The sequence below is a fragment of the Cynocephalus volans genome, chromosome 13 (assembly GCF_027409185.1).
Source record: "Cynocephalus volans isolate mCynVol1 chromosome 13, mCynVol1.pri, whole genome shotgun sequence".
NCBI lineage: Eukaryota > Metazoa > Chordata > Mammalia > Dermoptera > Cynocephalidae > Cynocephalus > Cynocephalus volans.
Genome location: NC_084472.1, coordinates 28,343,638 through 28,359,440, shown reverse-complemented (window position 1 = coordinate 28,359,440; position 15,803 = coordinate 28,343,638). Strand labels below are relative to the sequence as shown.

The window sequence follows — 15,803 nt, the reverse complement described above, 5'->3', positions numbered from 1 at the left end:
AGAGATTCCTTATGTTCAAGCCTTCTTCCATCTCTGATCATGTCCTTCTCTCTGTCAAAACTGTCCTGCGTCTCAAATCCTCCTTGCTCATGCCCAGCCTCCCCTTCCAGACTCAGATCAATCTTTTGATCTGTCAGACCACTCTGCTCCCCAACCACCTCCTTACGCTCCAGATCCTCCACCAGCCCCTTCACCTTTTCCTTCTCTTTTCCCTTCCTGGTCTCCAGATGCTCATCCCCAGCCACCCAACTCCTCTCTTTCTTCCCCTTCAGGTGACAACCCTACCTCAGCTCTGGCTCCTTTATACCCCCTCCATGAAGTGGCAGGGACAGGGGGAATTGCCTGGGTCCATATCCCCTTTTTTCTTTCTATTTTCTCCCAAACCGAAAAATGACTGGAGTCTTTCCAGTCCAACCCAGACACATATCTTAAGGAATTCAGATATCTCACCTGGCATGATATTTTTATGATCCTCACTACTATTTTGTCCCTTGAGTACAGGGAGCAGGTCTGGATAATGGCCCAACAACAGGCAGATGAGGTACATGCTCAAAATAATAGGTGGCCTGTGGGAGCTGTTGCCATCCCTCACACAGACCCAAATTGGGACTACCAGGCCAGCCATGGGGATCAGGATCTCTGGGATAACATGATCACACACCTACTTCATGGCCTCCAAAAGGCTACTCACAAGTTGGTCAATTATGACAAGCTTAGAGAAATCACATAGAAATCCACTGAAAATCCCAGTGAGTTCCTAACCCGCCTCTCTGAGGCTTTACATAAATACACACATATAGACCCAAACTCCCCTGCAGGCATGGCCCTCTTACACTGTCATTTTATTACCCAATCAGCCCCTGATATCCGAAAAAAAACTAAAAAACTTGAGGATGGTCCAAATATGACCCAATGAGACCTCTTCAATGCAGCTTTCAAGGTTTTTAACAATAGGAAGGAGGAGGAGAAGAAGCATCAATACAAAAGGGATCAGGCCAAATACCAGCTCCTGGCTAATGCCTTCCATGGTTCACACACTCAAAAGCCAGCTGCCTCTAGGGGCAAGCCACCAGGGAACTGCTTCAAATGTGGTGAACTGGGCCACTGGGTACAGGCCTGTTCTAACCCCAGGGCCCCTCCTGGGCCCTGTCCTCACTGCAAACTGCCAGCTCACTGGTGGTTGACTGTGCCACTTGCCAGAGAGGGAGTGGCCCACTCCTTAACCCACAAACTTTAGCTCCATGGCCATCCTTACTGGAGCTTCTAGGCTTTGCCCAGGAGGAGAAGTGACGATTCCCAGGGCCCTAGGCCCCCACAGAGATCACCACGCATGAGCCCAGGGTAAGTCTCCTGATAGCAGGTAAGCTGATCTCTTTTGTCATCGATACAGGGGCCATTTACTCTACCCTTCCTAAATATGCAGGACCAACAACCCCATCCTTTATCACAATAGTAGGGGTCACAGGATCAGAATACCACCCACAGATCACTCAACCCCTTTCCTGCACCCTACATCACACCCAATTCACACACATATTTTTAATAATGCCTCAATGCCCAGCCCCCTTACTGGGATGGGACATCTTTTCCAAATTCAAAGCTACCCTTACCTTAAATACTTTAACTCCAGCTACAATACTCCTGTCACAGGCCACCCCAGACCTGGTCCTTGAGGCTTCCACCTTCCCCTTCCCCTCAGACAAGATTAATTCCATAGTGTGGGACACTTCTCCCTCCATTGCTACACACCATTCCACTATCCTTGTTAAGTTGTAGAACCCCTCTTTGTTCCCTAATGTCCCACAATACCCCATTGCTAACAAACACCTAATAGGCTTAAAACCTGTCATACACAAACTCTTTTCTTCTCATCTTTCATGGCCTACCCACTTGCCTTTTAATACACCCATCCTTCTGGTTATAAAGCCTAATGGCTCATACTGTTTAGCTCAAGACCTCAGGGCCATTAATGTGGCTGTTTTACCCATAACCCCAATCGTTTCTAATGCCTATATTCTTCTATCCATCATCCTAACAACAACCCATTTCTTCTCTGTACTTGACCTCAAAGATGCCTTTTTTTCTATCCTCTTACACACTTCCTGTCAAAACCTGTTTGTCTTCACTTGGACTGATCCTGATACGCGTCATTCCCAACAACTCACCTGGACAGTACTATCTCAGGGGTTTCGGGATAGCCCGCACTTCATCAGCCAGGCCTTAATTCAAGACTTTTCTGAACTTCCTCCAACCTCTAGCACTTTAATACAATTTACATGGATGACCTCCTCCTTTGTAGCCCCTCTTACGAGGATGCACAGGCCCACACTGTTGCTCTCCATAATTTCTTAGCCTCCAAGGGATATTGAGTGTCCCCCAGCAAGGCCCAAATTTCTTCTCCTTCAGTCACCTACTTGGGAGTCCACCTCACCCCCAACACCAGAGAAATAATGGTGGTTCACAAGAGTTTAATTTCTGAACTCCCTACTCCTACCACAAAGAGTGAAATCCTCTCCCTCTTGGGGCTTGCAGGACATCTTCGCCTATGGATTCCTAACTTTGGCAAAACCACTTTATGAGGCAGCCAAAGGGGATCCTGCCATTCCCTTAGATCCCACAAAGCCCATTCATTCTCCCTTCCAGCGATTAAAAGCTGATCTCCTCACAGCCCCAGCTCCATCCCTCCCAAATCTATTTCATCCTTTTATCCTATACACCACTGAAACCCAAGGATTGGCAGTCAGGGTTTTGGGAAAAGAGGAAGGAGATATTTTCTCCCTGGTTACATACCTCTCTAAACAACTAGACATCACAGCCCAGGGATGGGCCCCCTGTTTATGGGGCTTGGTGGCAGCCACTCTTTCGGCACAAGAAAGCTGTAAACTAACTTTTGGACAACAAACAGTCATTTGCTCCCCCCATCATCTTCAAGACCTTCTCAGCCATAAGACCAAGTCAATTCTCTCCCCTTCCTGCCTACAAATTATCCAACTTACCTTCATTGAAAGTTCCCAATTCTCTTTTAAACCTTGCTCTCCCTTAAATCCAGCCACTCTCATCCCCAAACACTCACGACCTTAGGACACAATTGCATGGAGGCTTTAGACTGCTTTCTCAATCCCTTTCCACACATCTCTCTGCATTTCGTTATGTGGCCTCAACATACATCGTTCATAGATGGGAGCGCCACTTCCACCCATGCCCCCTGGGTGGGTTATGCCATAGTAAATCTAACACAAACTATTGAGGCTGCCCCCCTCCCCCAACACCACTTCCCAACAGGCAGAACTCATTGCCCTCACCCACACTCTCACTCTGGCAAGTAACAAACAAGTCAATATATACACTGACTCTAAGTATGCTCACCACATCCTACACTCTTGCACGGCCATATGGAAGGAGAGAGGATACATGACCTCTCAAGGAGGGCCCATAAAAAAGAGACATCTTATCAAGATACTTGTTGAGACTGCACAACTCCCAAAGGAGGTTGGGGTTATACACTGCAAAGGACACCAAACCCCCAACAACCCAATAGTTCAGGGGAACAAAATAGGCAGATCTTCAAAACAGGCTGCTCAATGACCAGGCCCCCACTCTTCCTCTCCTGCTCAGGTCTTTCTCATGGCCCCTACACCCTTACCCCAATTTCACCTCATTGGGGACTGTCAGTGCTGTGCAGGGCTTCCCAACACTCTGTCTTATTAACACCACCAACACTACCGCCAGCCATTGTAACGCTACCACTCACTTACCCCCTCCTCATCCGTGCCCTAAAACTGGAATATATTTCCTTTGTAAAACTACTTTATCCTGTTGCCTGCTCCCCAATGCGATTTCTTGCATATTTGTTTGAATATCTGGACAGATGGAGGGATGGAGATGGGACTGGGACTAACTTTGGCCGCCCCTCTCAGGAAGTGCCCCCTGCTCCCATAAAGCACTAACTGCCCCCTTTTAATTGGTGCAGGGATCCTTACTGCAACTGGGACTGGCACAGTGGGCCTTGCTACCACCTCTCAATTCTATCAAAAACTCTCAGGAAAACACAAACACATAAACCAGGTGATAGATAGCATCTCCTCCCTCCAGTGACAGGTCACCTCACTCATGACAGTCACTTTACAGAACTGTCAGGCCCTTGACCTCCTTACAGCTGAGAAGGGAGGCACCTGCCTCTTCTTGGGGCAGGAATGCTGTTATTACGTAAATAAGTCCGGAGTGATCCAAAACAACTTAAGCCATTTAAAAGCAAGCATTGATCACCGACACAAAGGGTTACAAACACAAACACATCTTGCGGGTGGCCCCAGTCACTAAACCCTTTGATACCCTGGCTTTTGCCCCTACCAGGACCCCTAACTGTGCTGGGACTCAGCCTACTTTTTGGTCCTTGTCTCTTTTGGTGTTTTTCTAATTTCTTGCAGGAACATATGCAAGCCTTCACTAACCAGAAGGTCACTGAATTGTTCCTGGGAGGAGAATATCAGCCCCTGAGAACCATCAACCCTTCCCCAGAAGAATACAGCCTCCCCACATGAAACCAATACCACCCCTAATTGTTTTACTCATCATCATAAATCTTTTATTTTTTCCATATCCTTGCCCATCTGCAGCAGGAAGTAGCTTCAGAAGAATGACATGTTTGCCCCTTTTCTCTTCTCCCTATACTTAAAAGGTGGGAATGATAGGTTCTGAACTTAACCGGCACCATTTTAGGAAAAGGCAAGCACAAAATGGTCACCAGCCCCTCCCTTTGTAAGAAACCTCATGATTTCTGAGAAACAGAAACCCTTTTGCTTCTGTAAGGGCGCAATTCTTCACCCTGGTCATATAGCTTCTGCATCTGTACAAACCCCCCTCCCTGATTATGTCAGCCTTCCCTACATTCCATATAAGCTCTCCCACCCTGACACCTGGGGCTGCTCTCCACCCTGAAGGCAGCCCCAGCTGATGCCCTCCATTTTGAGTGCAGCGCAGCAGAGTCTTTTCCCTTAATAAAGCTTGATTGGTACCTGGCATTTTGGCTTACTTTCTTTCAGTGTCACATGTCCTGAGTGCCTGACATCAAGAGGGTCAGAGTTAGTGGTGGGTAAAGATTTGCCAATTGCAAGTTCTTAGATAAGATGAAAGCACCCAAAATCTTTGCTCAAAGGGTAAAGGGAAAGATGGGAAATGGCCTATGTAAGAGGAAGATTTGGACAATAAAGAAAGTCATGTTTTTTAGGGTGTTTGTTGGATTTTTCAATAGACCAAAGTTGAAACTTGGTGCTAGATACAAGGGTGGGAGTAAAGAGATACATGGGGAATCTGGGATAGGGGGTTGATGTATTGGACACAGGCTATTTGTAAAAAAGGTCAAATGATGTTCTCAAGGATAAAAAATGTTTCCAATAAAATGCGCACATTTTTATGCCAGAAAATGATGACACAGTAATTGTGCTAGTCTGGCATTTTGTTTTCTTGCTAATATTACATCACTGAATCACACAAGCATAGCGACTAGAGGACAATAAAAATAAGTTATCAATGCACTATTAACTCAGCATGCTCTTACCTATTAATAAGACATTGATGTCTCCTCTTATGCGTGTCCCATCGAGAAGTACTTTCTCATTACCTCCAAGCAGCATACACAAAATGGCTTTTTTAATATACTCATGTCTGTGGATGCTTGGTGCTAAAGACTTGTTTAAATGGTCAAAGATGTCCTGTTTAAGAAACAGGAAACACTTACATTGCACATTATCAACATTAGAATAGAATCTCATTATCCATTAGCTGGTATTTGTGCGATTTATAACTCACTTTAGATTGAGTTTTGCAGAATTTCATGATCTTTGCCATATCATCAGCTGAAAACGTCGGTACTGTGTCTTTCCTCATCAGTTTGATATTATTAGCTGGGATTATGGCCTTGTGTTTTCTAGGCTACAGAAATCTTTTAAGTGATGCTGCTAATTAACTATTAAATAAATGCTTGGATGAAGTTATCTACATAACAGATAAGCTAATTGGAAATTGCTTTCGATAAAATGGAATGAGTTAAATTTCTGTCTTTGTGTTTTTGTTAACCTTTGTCTGTCTTCTCTAAATCTCAGACAGAACACTATACTGTATATTGTTTTTAGACTTGTGCTCTCTGGAAACTTTTCAAAGAAGGAAATGGTAAAGAGATCTTCTATGAAATGGCCTGTGGGAATTAAAGATGCTTCAAATGGCTACTGGTGCTCTCTCTGTTTTGAGCAAATCTAGCACAACGCATTTGGTTGTTCAACTAGGAAAAGAAAAAAGCCAAATAGAAGCAAATATTTCAAACCATAAAAAAATCACATTATAATTTAGAGAGAATTATATATTCATTAAGTTAAAGACTTTCTTTTTTTTTTTTAACATTTTGAATGAGAAAAAAATAAAAGTAAATTAAAAAGCTGGGGAAAGTGGGTGCCCTGTATTTTTTTTAAAGCTCAGACGGATTATTTAATTGAATTGAAAATGAAACGTAGGCCTCAATTTTAAGTACAAGAAAGATTGCTTAAATAGATAAATACATGTTTTTCAACACATTTAATACTTTTGGCAAACTATCTTCCTTTCTGAAAACACTACTTATGTTAAGGGACGCCCCAACCCCTACTGACCTTAACATATGCATTCTGCTTCTGTACAAGTCGCTTGCTAAAATAAATGGGGGAATAAACAGAGTAGCATGGCCAACGCCATTTTAGGCGGCTCTGCCATTTTAGCCTGAAAAGTCCCTATGGGGAATCCAGGGTGGGGAGGGGCTACAGGGCTACCCACAAAATAAGCTTATGTATCGCTGGCTTGCTTGCATTGACTAGATTGTGTTAGGTGCGAAAAATTCCCGCCTAGCTAAAAATAAAAAGTGCGAGAGGTTTCAACTCAGGGCTGCGCACTTTAATTGGCCTGCATAGCCCTGGCTGCCAGAAATACACTCTTTTCCTTTTCCTATCACCCAGTTCTCATGGGCAAATTTCTTTTACCCGTCGGACGCTGGCCTTAACATTATGACCCAGTCTGGAATGGGCTTGAGGGGTCTGTGAGCTCCAGACCCAGCCCTAGCTTTACAATCGGCCCAGTCAGTGCAGGATTACTGGCAGGTAAAGGAGCCCGACAACTGGCGTGATTGTGTAGCTAGACAATTGGCATCATGAACAGGATTAATAGCTCAACAATTGGCACTGTGAACAGGATTCCGACATTAGCCCTAGAGTGACAGGGTTAATTATCCTAGAACCACACACTAAGGGAGATGGGTAGGGCTCATGATTCTACATAGAAAATGAGATCAACCTTCGAAAGGTTGAATTTTTTTAAGCAGGATTTTTATTGTAAACCGCCATAAACATGTATTATAAGGAAAGGGACTTACGCAATTGCTTTTGCTAATTAGACCCCTATTAAAACACTACTTTTAAGTAATCCTCCCCTCCCTACCCCAGTCCACTGAGAATAATCCATTTTCATCCGAGGTTCTTCCTCCTGCTTTCTAACCTTCCCTTTCTATCATCCCTTTGTATTCTAACGAGAGCAGTGCTTACTTTCATAGCGCTTGTGATATGCCAGGAACTGTTCTAAGCATTTTGCAAATATTATGTATTTAATTCTTGCAACAACATTACAAGATAAGTATTCTTATGACTCATTATAGAGATGAGGAAATTAAGAGAGAGAGAGAGATTAAATAACACATCCAAATTCACACACTAGATAGTGTGTGGCTGGCATTCAAACTCAGGTCATCAGGCTCCAGAGTCAGTGCTCTTAACTACCAGCATGTGGGCAACAATTTTTATTCTGTTGCTAAAGTGACTTGCTACAGCTTCCTTTTATTAGGGTGATGACACTTCCAGGTTTTCCTGGGACAAGCAAAGCCTGCTGTCTCCACAGTCGTTTTGGTTTTATTTTTGGCAGCTGGCCAGTACAGGGATCAAACCCTGGACCTTGGTATTATCAGTATCATGCTGTAACCAACTGAGCTAAACAGCCAGCCTCTCACAGTCATTTTTAATAGCATTCTTTCCACCCTCAAAATTGTCCCTGTTTAGATAATAAGTTATATCACACTTTTTAAACTACCTACCTGTCATAGCTATCATTTGTTGAGTGCCTACCACGTATGTACCGAAAAGTTTGTACTTATTAACCTCATAAGAATTCCATGGCATAATGATTTTTTTTAATTTATCGATATATAATGCAGTTGGTATAATGATTTTTGTCCTCATTTTATAGCTGAGAAAATTGAGTCTCAGAGATGCTAGGAAACTTGCCCAAAATTGCACAATAGTAATTACTGAGCCAGGATTCAAACCCAGGTCTATTGATGCAAAAACTCATGGTCTTAACTACTACCCCATATCTTCCCCTTATGAAAGGCAAGCAGCCATGAAAAATCATCTGAAATGTCACTAACTGGGTAAAGTGTATTATTACTGCCTGCAGAGAGTTCAACTAAGGCAGCTGTTCGTGGCCCACAGACCCTGGCAACTTCTGAGATCCTTTCATGGGGTCACTGGGATTACAAATACTTTCATATGAATACTATGATGTTATTTGCTCTTTCACTGTGTTGACATTTGAATTTATGATGCAAAAGTCATGGTGAATGCATGATGAGAAACTACTTCACACCCACTAGGGTGGTTATAATTTTTGTGTGTGTGGCTTTGTTCCAATAAAACTTTATTTAGAAAAACAGTACAGCAATAGGACCCGAATTTTAAAAAAAACAACAAAAAATGGAGCAAGCTGAATTTGGCCCATGGATGTAATTTGTCAATACTTGGTCCACAATATCCTGACCACGTGTCTCCAAAGGATTGGTTTTATTTTTTTTAATTAATTTATTTATTTATTTATTTATTTATTTGTGTGCTTTAAAAGCTCATAAATGATATATATAAATATTTGTGTGTGTGTGTGTGAAGCATAGGTAACATCCCCCATTAAGGTTATTAACAAAGCAAGGAAGTCCACTACCACTTCAATTTAACACTGGTTCAGAGGTACAAACTGATGCAATTGAACAAGAAATCCAAAAAGTTAAACTAAAAATTGTATAAAGTATATAGAATTCAGAAAGATGTCTGAGTATAAAATTAGTATAACAAAACCAATAGTCTTCTTATATGCAAACAATAATCCTTTGGAAGATAAAATGGAAAAACGTTCAACTCATAACATAGCCAAAAATAGAATATTTAGTGATAAATGCAATAAGAAATATTTAAGACCAATATCTAAAGATAGATATGAAAGAACACTTGAGTAGAATGGAAGAGAATACATTGTTCATGCAGAGGAAGACTCATGAGGCCTCTAAATTAATCTTTAAATTTTTCTTCTAAATTAATCTCTAAATTCTATTTATATTAATAAAAGAGAAAGGATATTTAAATTTGATCTCTTTAGTTGGTAATAAATTCATTTTGTACAAAAACTTTTTTAAATATGAGAAGTTAACAATGAAGTTTTCCTCTCACCCTATGTCTAATTCACGTAGCCCTTCTCCACCAACATAACTCCTATTAATCATCTTTTAATGTGTCCTTCCAGTGTATCTATATATAAGTAAATATGAACATATATTCAGTATTCATTTCCCCTCTTCTTACCTGAAAGTTATCAGGTTTTTTTATTCTAACATTTACTTGTACATGTTTTGTACAAGTAAATGTTAAAATATACATATTGTGGGGTACAGTGCATTGTTTCAATACGTGCATATATTGCACAATGATTCACTTAGGGTAGGTAGCATAGTTTTGTATCCGTTAGTCCACCACTTTTCCTCTCCTCCCAACTTTGCCTCTGGTAACCATTGTTATACTCTCTACTATGAGAATCTTTTTTTGTGAGATCCACATATGAGTGAGATCACATGGTATTTATCTTTTTGTGCCTGACTTAATTCACTTAACATGACGGTTTCCATTTTCATCCATGTTGTTGCAAATGATAGGACATCATTTCTTTTTTATAGTTGACTGGCATTCCATTGTGTGTATACACCACAGTTTTTTTATCCATTCATCTGTTGATGGGCATTGAGGTTGATTCCATCTCTTGGCTACTGTGAATAGTGTTGCAGTGAACATGGAGTGCAGGTGAATTTTGATATATTGGTTTCATTTCCTTTAGGTATCCTAGCTATCTCAGTAGTGGGATAGCTGGATCATAAGGTAGATCTATTTTCAGTTCTCTGAGGAACCTCCATACTATTTTCCAATTAATATTCCCACCACAATGTAGGAGAGTTCCTTTTTCTGGGCATCCTCACCAGCATTTGTTATTTTTTGCCTTGTTAATAGCCTTTCTTACTGGAGTAAGATGATATCTCACTGTGGTTTTAATTTGCATTTTCTTGATGATTAAGTGATGAGCAATTTTTCTGTGCTTGTTGGCCATTTATATGTCTTCTAAAAATGTCTGTTTGGGTCCTTTGCCCCCCCCCCCCTTTTTTTTAAACAACAATGACTTATTACTCTTTGTAATTCTGTAGGTTGACTAGGTGAGTTTTCTGCTGCTCTCACCTGGACTCACTCATGCAGCTTCACTCAACTGGCGGTCACCTGAGACAGCTGGGATGGCTGGGCCTCTCTCTCCACATGGTCTATTGCCCGTGGCTTCTTCATGGCATGGTGGTCTCAGGGCATTGTTCCTCCCAAGACTGCCCATTTTTAAATTGGGTTGTGTTTTTTGTTGTTGAATGATCTAAGTTCCTTACATATTCTGGATATTAGTCTCTTGTCTGATATGTAGTTTGCAAACACTTTCGTCCATTCTGTAGGTTGTCTCTTCACTTTGTTGAGAATGTCCCTTGCTGTGCAGAAGCTTTTCAGTTTGATGTAGTCCCTCTTATGTATTTTTGCTTTAGTTGCCTGTGCCTTTATAGTCTCACTCGATAAAGTACCACCCACTCCCATTTCATATAGCATTTCCCCTATGTTTTCTTCTTGTCCGTTTTATAGTTTGGGGAATTAAATTTAGGTCTTTGATCTATTTTGAGTTGATTTTTTTGTATGGTGAGAGATAGATGTCTACTTTCAATCTTCTGCAAATGGATATCTAGGTTTCCCAGCACCATTTGTTGAAGAGGCTGTCCTTTCCCTATTGCATATTTTTGGCACTTTTGTTGAAAATCAGTTGGCTATAAGTGCATAGGTTTATTGGGGGGCTCTCTATTTTACTCCATTGGTCAATTTGTCTGTTTTTATGCCAATACCATGCTGTTTTGGTTACTATAGCATTGTAGAATATTTTGCAGTTAGGAAGTGTAATGCCTCCAACTTTGTTCTCTTGGTTTAAGATTGCTTTCACTATACAGGGAATTTTGTGGTTCTGTACAAATACAAATTTTAAGATCATTTTTTCAGTTTCTGTAATGAATGTCATTGGTATTTTGCTAGGGTTTGGATTGAATGTGTAGATTGCTTTGAGTAATACAGACATTTTGATGATGTTAATTCTTCTGACCCATGAACAAGGATATCTTTCCACTTACTTATGCCCTCTTCAATTCTTTTCAACAATGTTTTATAGTTTTTTTTGTAGAGGTCTTTCACCTCCTTGGTTTAATTTACTCCTAGGTATTTCATTTTGGGGTAGCTGTTGTGAATGAGATTATTTTCTTATCTTCTTTGGCCATTTCATTGTTTGCAAGCAGGAAGGCTGTTGGTTTTTGTGTGTTGATTTTGTATCCTGCCACTATTCTGAATTCATTTATTAGTTCCATTAATTTTTTGGTGGAGTCTTTAGGGTTTTCTATGTGTAGGATTATGTCACCTGTAAATGTAGATCATTTGACTTGCTCCTTTTTGATTTAAACACACTTTATTGCTTTCTCTTGCCTTATTGCACAGACAAGAACTTCTACTACTATATTGAATAGCAGTGGGGAAAGTGGGCATCCTTGTCTTGTTCCAGATATTAGGGGAAAATCCTTCAATTTTTGTCCATTCAGTATAATATTAGCTATGGGTTTGTCATATATGACCTGTATTGTGTTTAAGTACCTTCCTTCCTATACCTAATTTGTTGAGTATTTTTATCATGAAGGGGTATTGGATTTTATCAAATACTTTTTCTGCATCTGCTGAAATGTTCATATGGTTTTTTCCCTTCATTCTGTTGACATGATGTATCACATTTATAGATTTGCATGTGTTGCACCATCCTTGCATCCCTGGGATGAATCCCACTTGATCATGGTGTATGAGCTTTTTAATGGGTTATCAGATTCTGTTTGCTAGTACTTTGTTGATCTTCACATCTGTGTTCATTAGGGATATTGGACAGTAGTTTTCTTTTGTGGTTGCATCTTTTTCCAGTTTTAGTATGAGAGTAATGCTGGCCTCATAGAATGAGTTTAGAAGTATTCCCTCTTCAATTTTTTGGAAGAGTTTGAGAAGAATTGGTATTAGTTCTCTGAGTGTTTGGTAGAATTCAACAGAGAAGCCATCTGGTCCTGGGGTTTTCTTTGTTGGAAGACTTTTTATTACTACTTCAATCTCATTACTCATTATTGGTCTGTTTAGGTTTTCTAGTTCGTGATCTGACTTTGGTAAGTTGAATGTGTCCAGGAATTTATTCATTTCTTCTAGGTTTTCCACTTTGTTTGCATGTAGTTATTTGTAGTAGTCTCTTATGATCCTTTGTATTTCTGTGGTATCAGTTTTAATGTCCCCTTTCTCATTTTCTGATTTTGAGTATTCTCTCTTTTTTTCTTTGTTTGTCTAGCTAAAGGTTTATCAATTTTGTTTATCTTTTTGAAAAACCAACTCTTTGTTTCATTGATCTTTTGTACTGTTTTTAATCTCTAATTCACTTATTTCTGCTCTGATCTTTGTTATTTCTCTCCTTCTACTGGTTTTGGGTTTGTTTTGTTCTTGTTTTTCCAGCTTCTTGAGGTGTAACATTAGGGTGTTTATTTGGAGTCTTTCTTCATTTTTGATGTAGGCATTTACTGCTATAAACTTCCCCCTTAGAACTGCTTTTGCTGTATCCTATATGTTCTGGTATGTTGTATTTTCATTTTCATTTGTATCCAGAAATTTTTAAATTTCCTTCTCAATTTCTTCTTTGACCCATTTGTTATATTCGCATAGTGTTTAATTTCCATGTATTTGTACAGTTTCTAGTGTCCCTTTTGTTGTTGATTTCTAGTTTCTTTCCATTGTGGTTGGACAAGTTAATTGATATGATTTTGATTTTTTAAAATTTTTTGAGGCTTGTTTTGAGTCCTAAGATATGGTCTATTCTAGAGAATGTTCCATGTGCTGCTGAGAAGACTGTGTATTCTGTAGTTCTTGGATAAAATATTCTATAAATGTCCATTCGGTCAAGTTGGCCTATAGTAAAGATTAATTGTGATGTTTCCTGGTTTTTTCTGTCTGGGTTATCCTTTCTTTGCTGAATGTGGGGTATCAAAGTCCCCAACTATTATAATGTTGGAGTCAATCTCTCTCATTAGGTCCAACAGTAATTGCTTTATATAACTGAGTGCTATGGAGTTAGGTGCATATATATTCAAAATTCTTATGTCCTCTTGTTGAACTGATAATTTTATCATTATGTAATGACTTTCCTTATCTTTTTTTTTTTTTCTTTCCTTGGCTTGAAGTCTATTTTAGCTGATATAAGTATAGCTACTCCTACTCTTTTTTGGTTTCCATTTGCATGAAATATCTTTTCCCATCTCTTTACCTTCAGGCAGTGTGTGTATTTATTGGTTAAGTGAATTTCTTATATGCAGCATATTGTTGGTTCTTGTTTTATAATCCATTAAGCCACTATGTGTCTTTTAATTTAGGCATTTAATCTGTTTACATTTAGGATTATTATTGACATATAGGAACTCATTACCACCATTTTGCTGTGTTTTTTCTAGTTGTTTTGTGGTTCCTGTCTTCCTTTTTTCTGGTCTTAGTGTCTTGCTTGCGGTTGAGTGGTTTTCTCTAGTTTCACATTTTGCTTTCTCACTATTTATTTTTAGTATGTCTCTTCTTTTTTTTTTTTTTTTTTTTTTTAAAAGATGACCGGTAAGGGGATCTTAACCCTTGACTTGGTGTGGTCAGCACCATGCTCACCCAGTGAGCGAACCGGCCATCCGTATATGGGATCCGAACCCAGGGCCTTGGTGTTATTAGCACCGCACTCTCCCGAGTGAGCCACGGGCCGGCCCAGTATGTCTCTTCTAAGCTTTTGCATTATGGTTACCAAGAGGCTTACAAAAAAACATGTTATAGTTATAACAAAAAAATTTTTTTTGGTTCTGGCCAGTACAAGGATCCAAACTCTTGACTTTGGCTTTACAGAGCAGTGGTGTTCTTACCTACTGAGCTAACTGACCAGCCAGTTGTAACAAATTATTTTAGACTAATAACAACTTAACATTGATATCTAAGAAAAAAGAAAAAACCAAAGCCAACTGTACACTTTGGTGTCATTCCCTCATACTTTTTGACAATTTGTTTTTTCAAGTTCTATCTTTTAATATTGCCTTTCTCTTATATTGTTGTATATGTTAGTGTCTTGTTAGGTTTATCTTTTAGTCTTCACACTGACGATATTAGCAGTTTATTCACCATCCTTATGACATTTGAGTATTCTTAAGTTGTCTATGAACTTAAGTGATGATTTATATACCTTCAAATGTTTTCTTCCTGCTCCTTAGTGTCTTCTTTCAGATCAAAGAACTGACTTTATATTTCTTATAATGCAGGTCTTGTTGATTAATTCCCTCAGCTTTTGTTTGTCTGGGAAAGACTTTATTTCTCCTTCATATTTGAAGTTTATTTTGCCAGATACAGAATTCTTGGCTGACAGTCATTTTCCTTCAGGACTCTGAATATATCATTCCCTTTTCTTCTGACTTGTAGGGTTTCTACTGAGAAATCTGCTGAGAGACATTTTGGGGTTGAATGTTATGTGTTTCTCTTGCTGCTTTCAGTATTCTCTCTTTGTCTTTGGTTTTTGTTAATTTGGTTATGATGTACCTTGGGGTGTTCCTCTGTCGGGTCCACCGCCGGCTGACCCGAACAGCCCTAGCCTCGTTCCTTTATGGTGGGCGAGCGAATGGCCCAGGATTCCTCTTTCCCTCCTGACCCTTTGGAAGGAGACGGGGGAAGACAGCCGTGAGGAGAGGTGAGCACACCGCTGGCCCCAAACCAGCCCGGTCAAAGGACACTCAGACGCAGTGGGGGTTCTGTCGAGCAGTTCCATTTATTATCACACAAGCACTTGCTTTTAAAGGCAAATGGGGAAGGGAGTTTTACATCCTCCAATCAGCTTAAAGGTTATGAGAGCATGCGTCCTGTCTCGATGCCTAGCTATTGCAATCACGCAGTGTTCACGAGCACGGAAGCGTGTATTTGGCCAATAAGGGCTAAGACAAGGTTCCCGCAGACACTCCCACCCTACTTCCTCCCGGCGCCGTCTTAGGCTGCCACGTTAATACGCCCTTGTGGGCCCATAATGGCGCCGCTTGTAATGTCACTTAAGGTGGCGTTAGTTTTTAAGGCCCGACATTCCTCCTTGGATTGAATTTGATTGGCAACCTCTGAGCTTCCTGCACCTGGATGCTGTCATCTTTCTCCATACTTGGGAAATTTTCAGTCATTATTTTCTCACACGTGCTTCCTACATCTCTTCATTTTCCCTCTCCTTTAGGAACGCCAGTTGTGAGAAGTTTATTTTGCTTGAGAGAGTCCCATATTTGCTGTATTTCTGTTTCATTTTTTCTTATTTTTTTCTTTTTGCTCCTCTGATTGGATAATCTC

At 40.2% G+C, this 15,803-nt stretch overlaps 1 protein-coding gene across 1 annotated transcript in view; it reads right to left on the bottom strand.

Moving 5' to 3' along the window:
* MEP1B (meprin A subunit beta) overlaps positions 1–15,803 on the bottom strand; it is a 56,508-nt gene that overhangs the window by 6,481 nt on the left and 34,224 nt on the right. Inside the window, exon 15 of the mRNA XM_063076635.1 lies at positions 5,558–5,711. Coding sequence (XP_062932705.1) covers positions 5,558–5,711 — 154 coding nt within the window. The remainder of the gene's footprint in view (positions 1–5,557; positions 5,712–15,803) is intronic.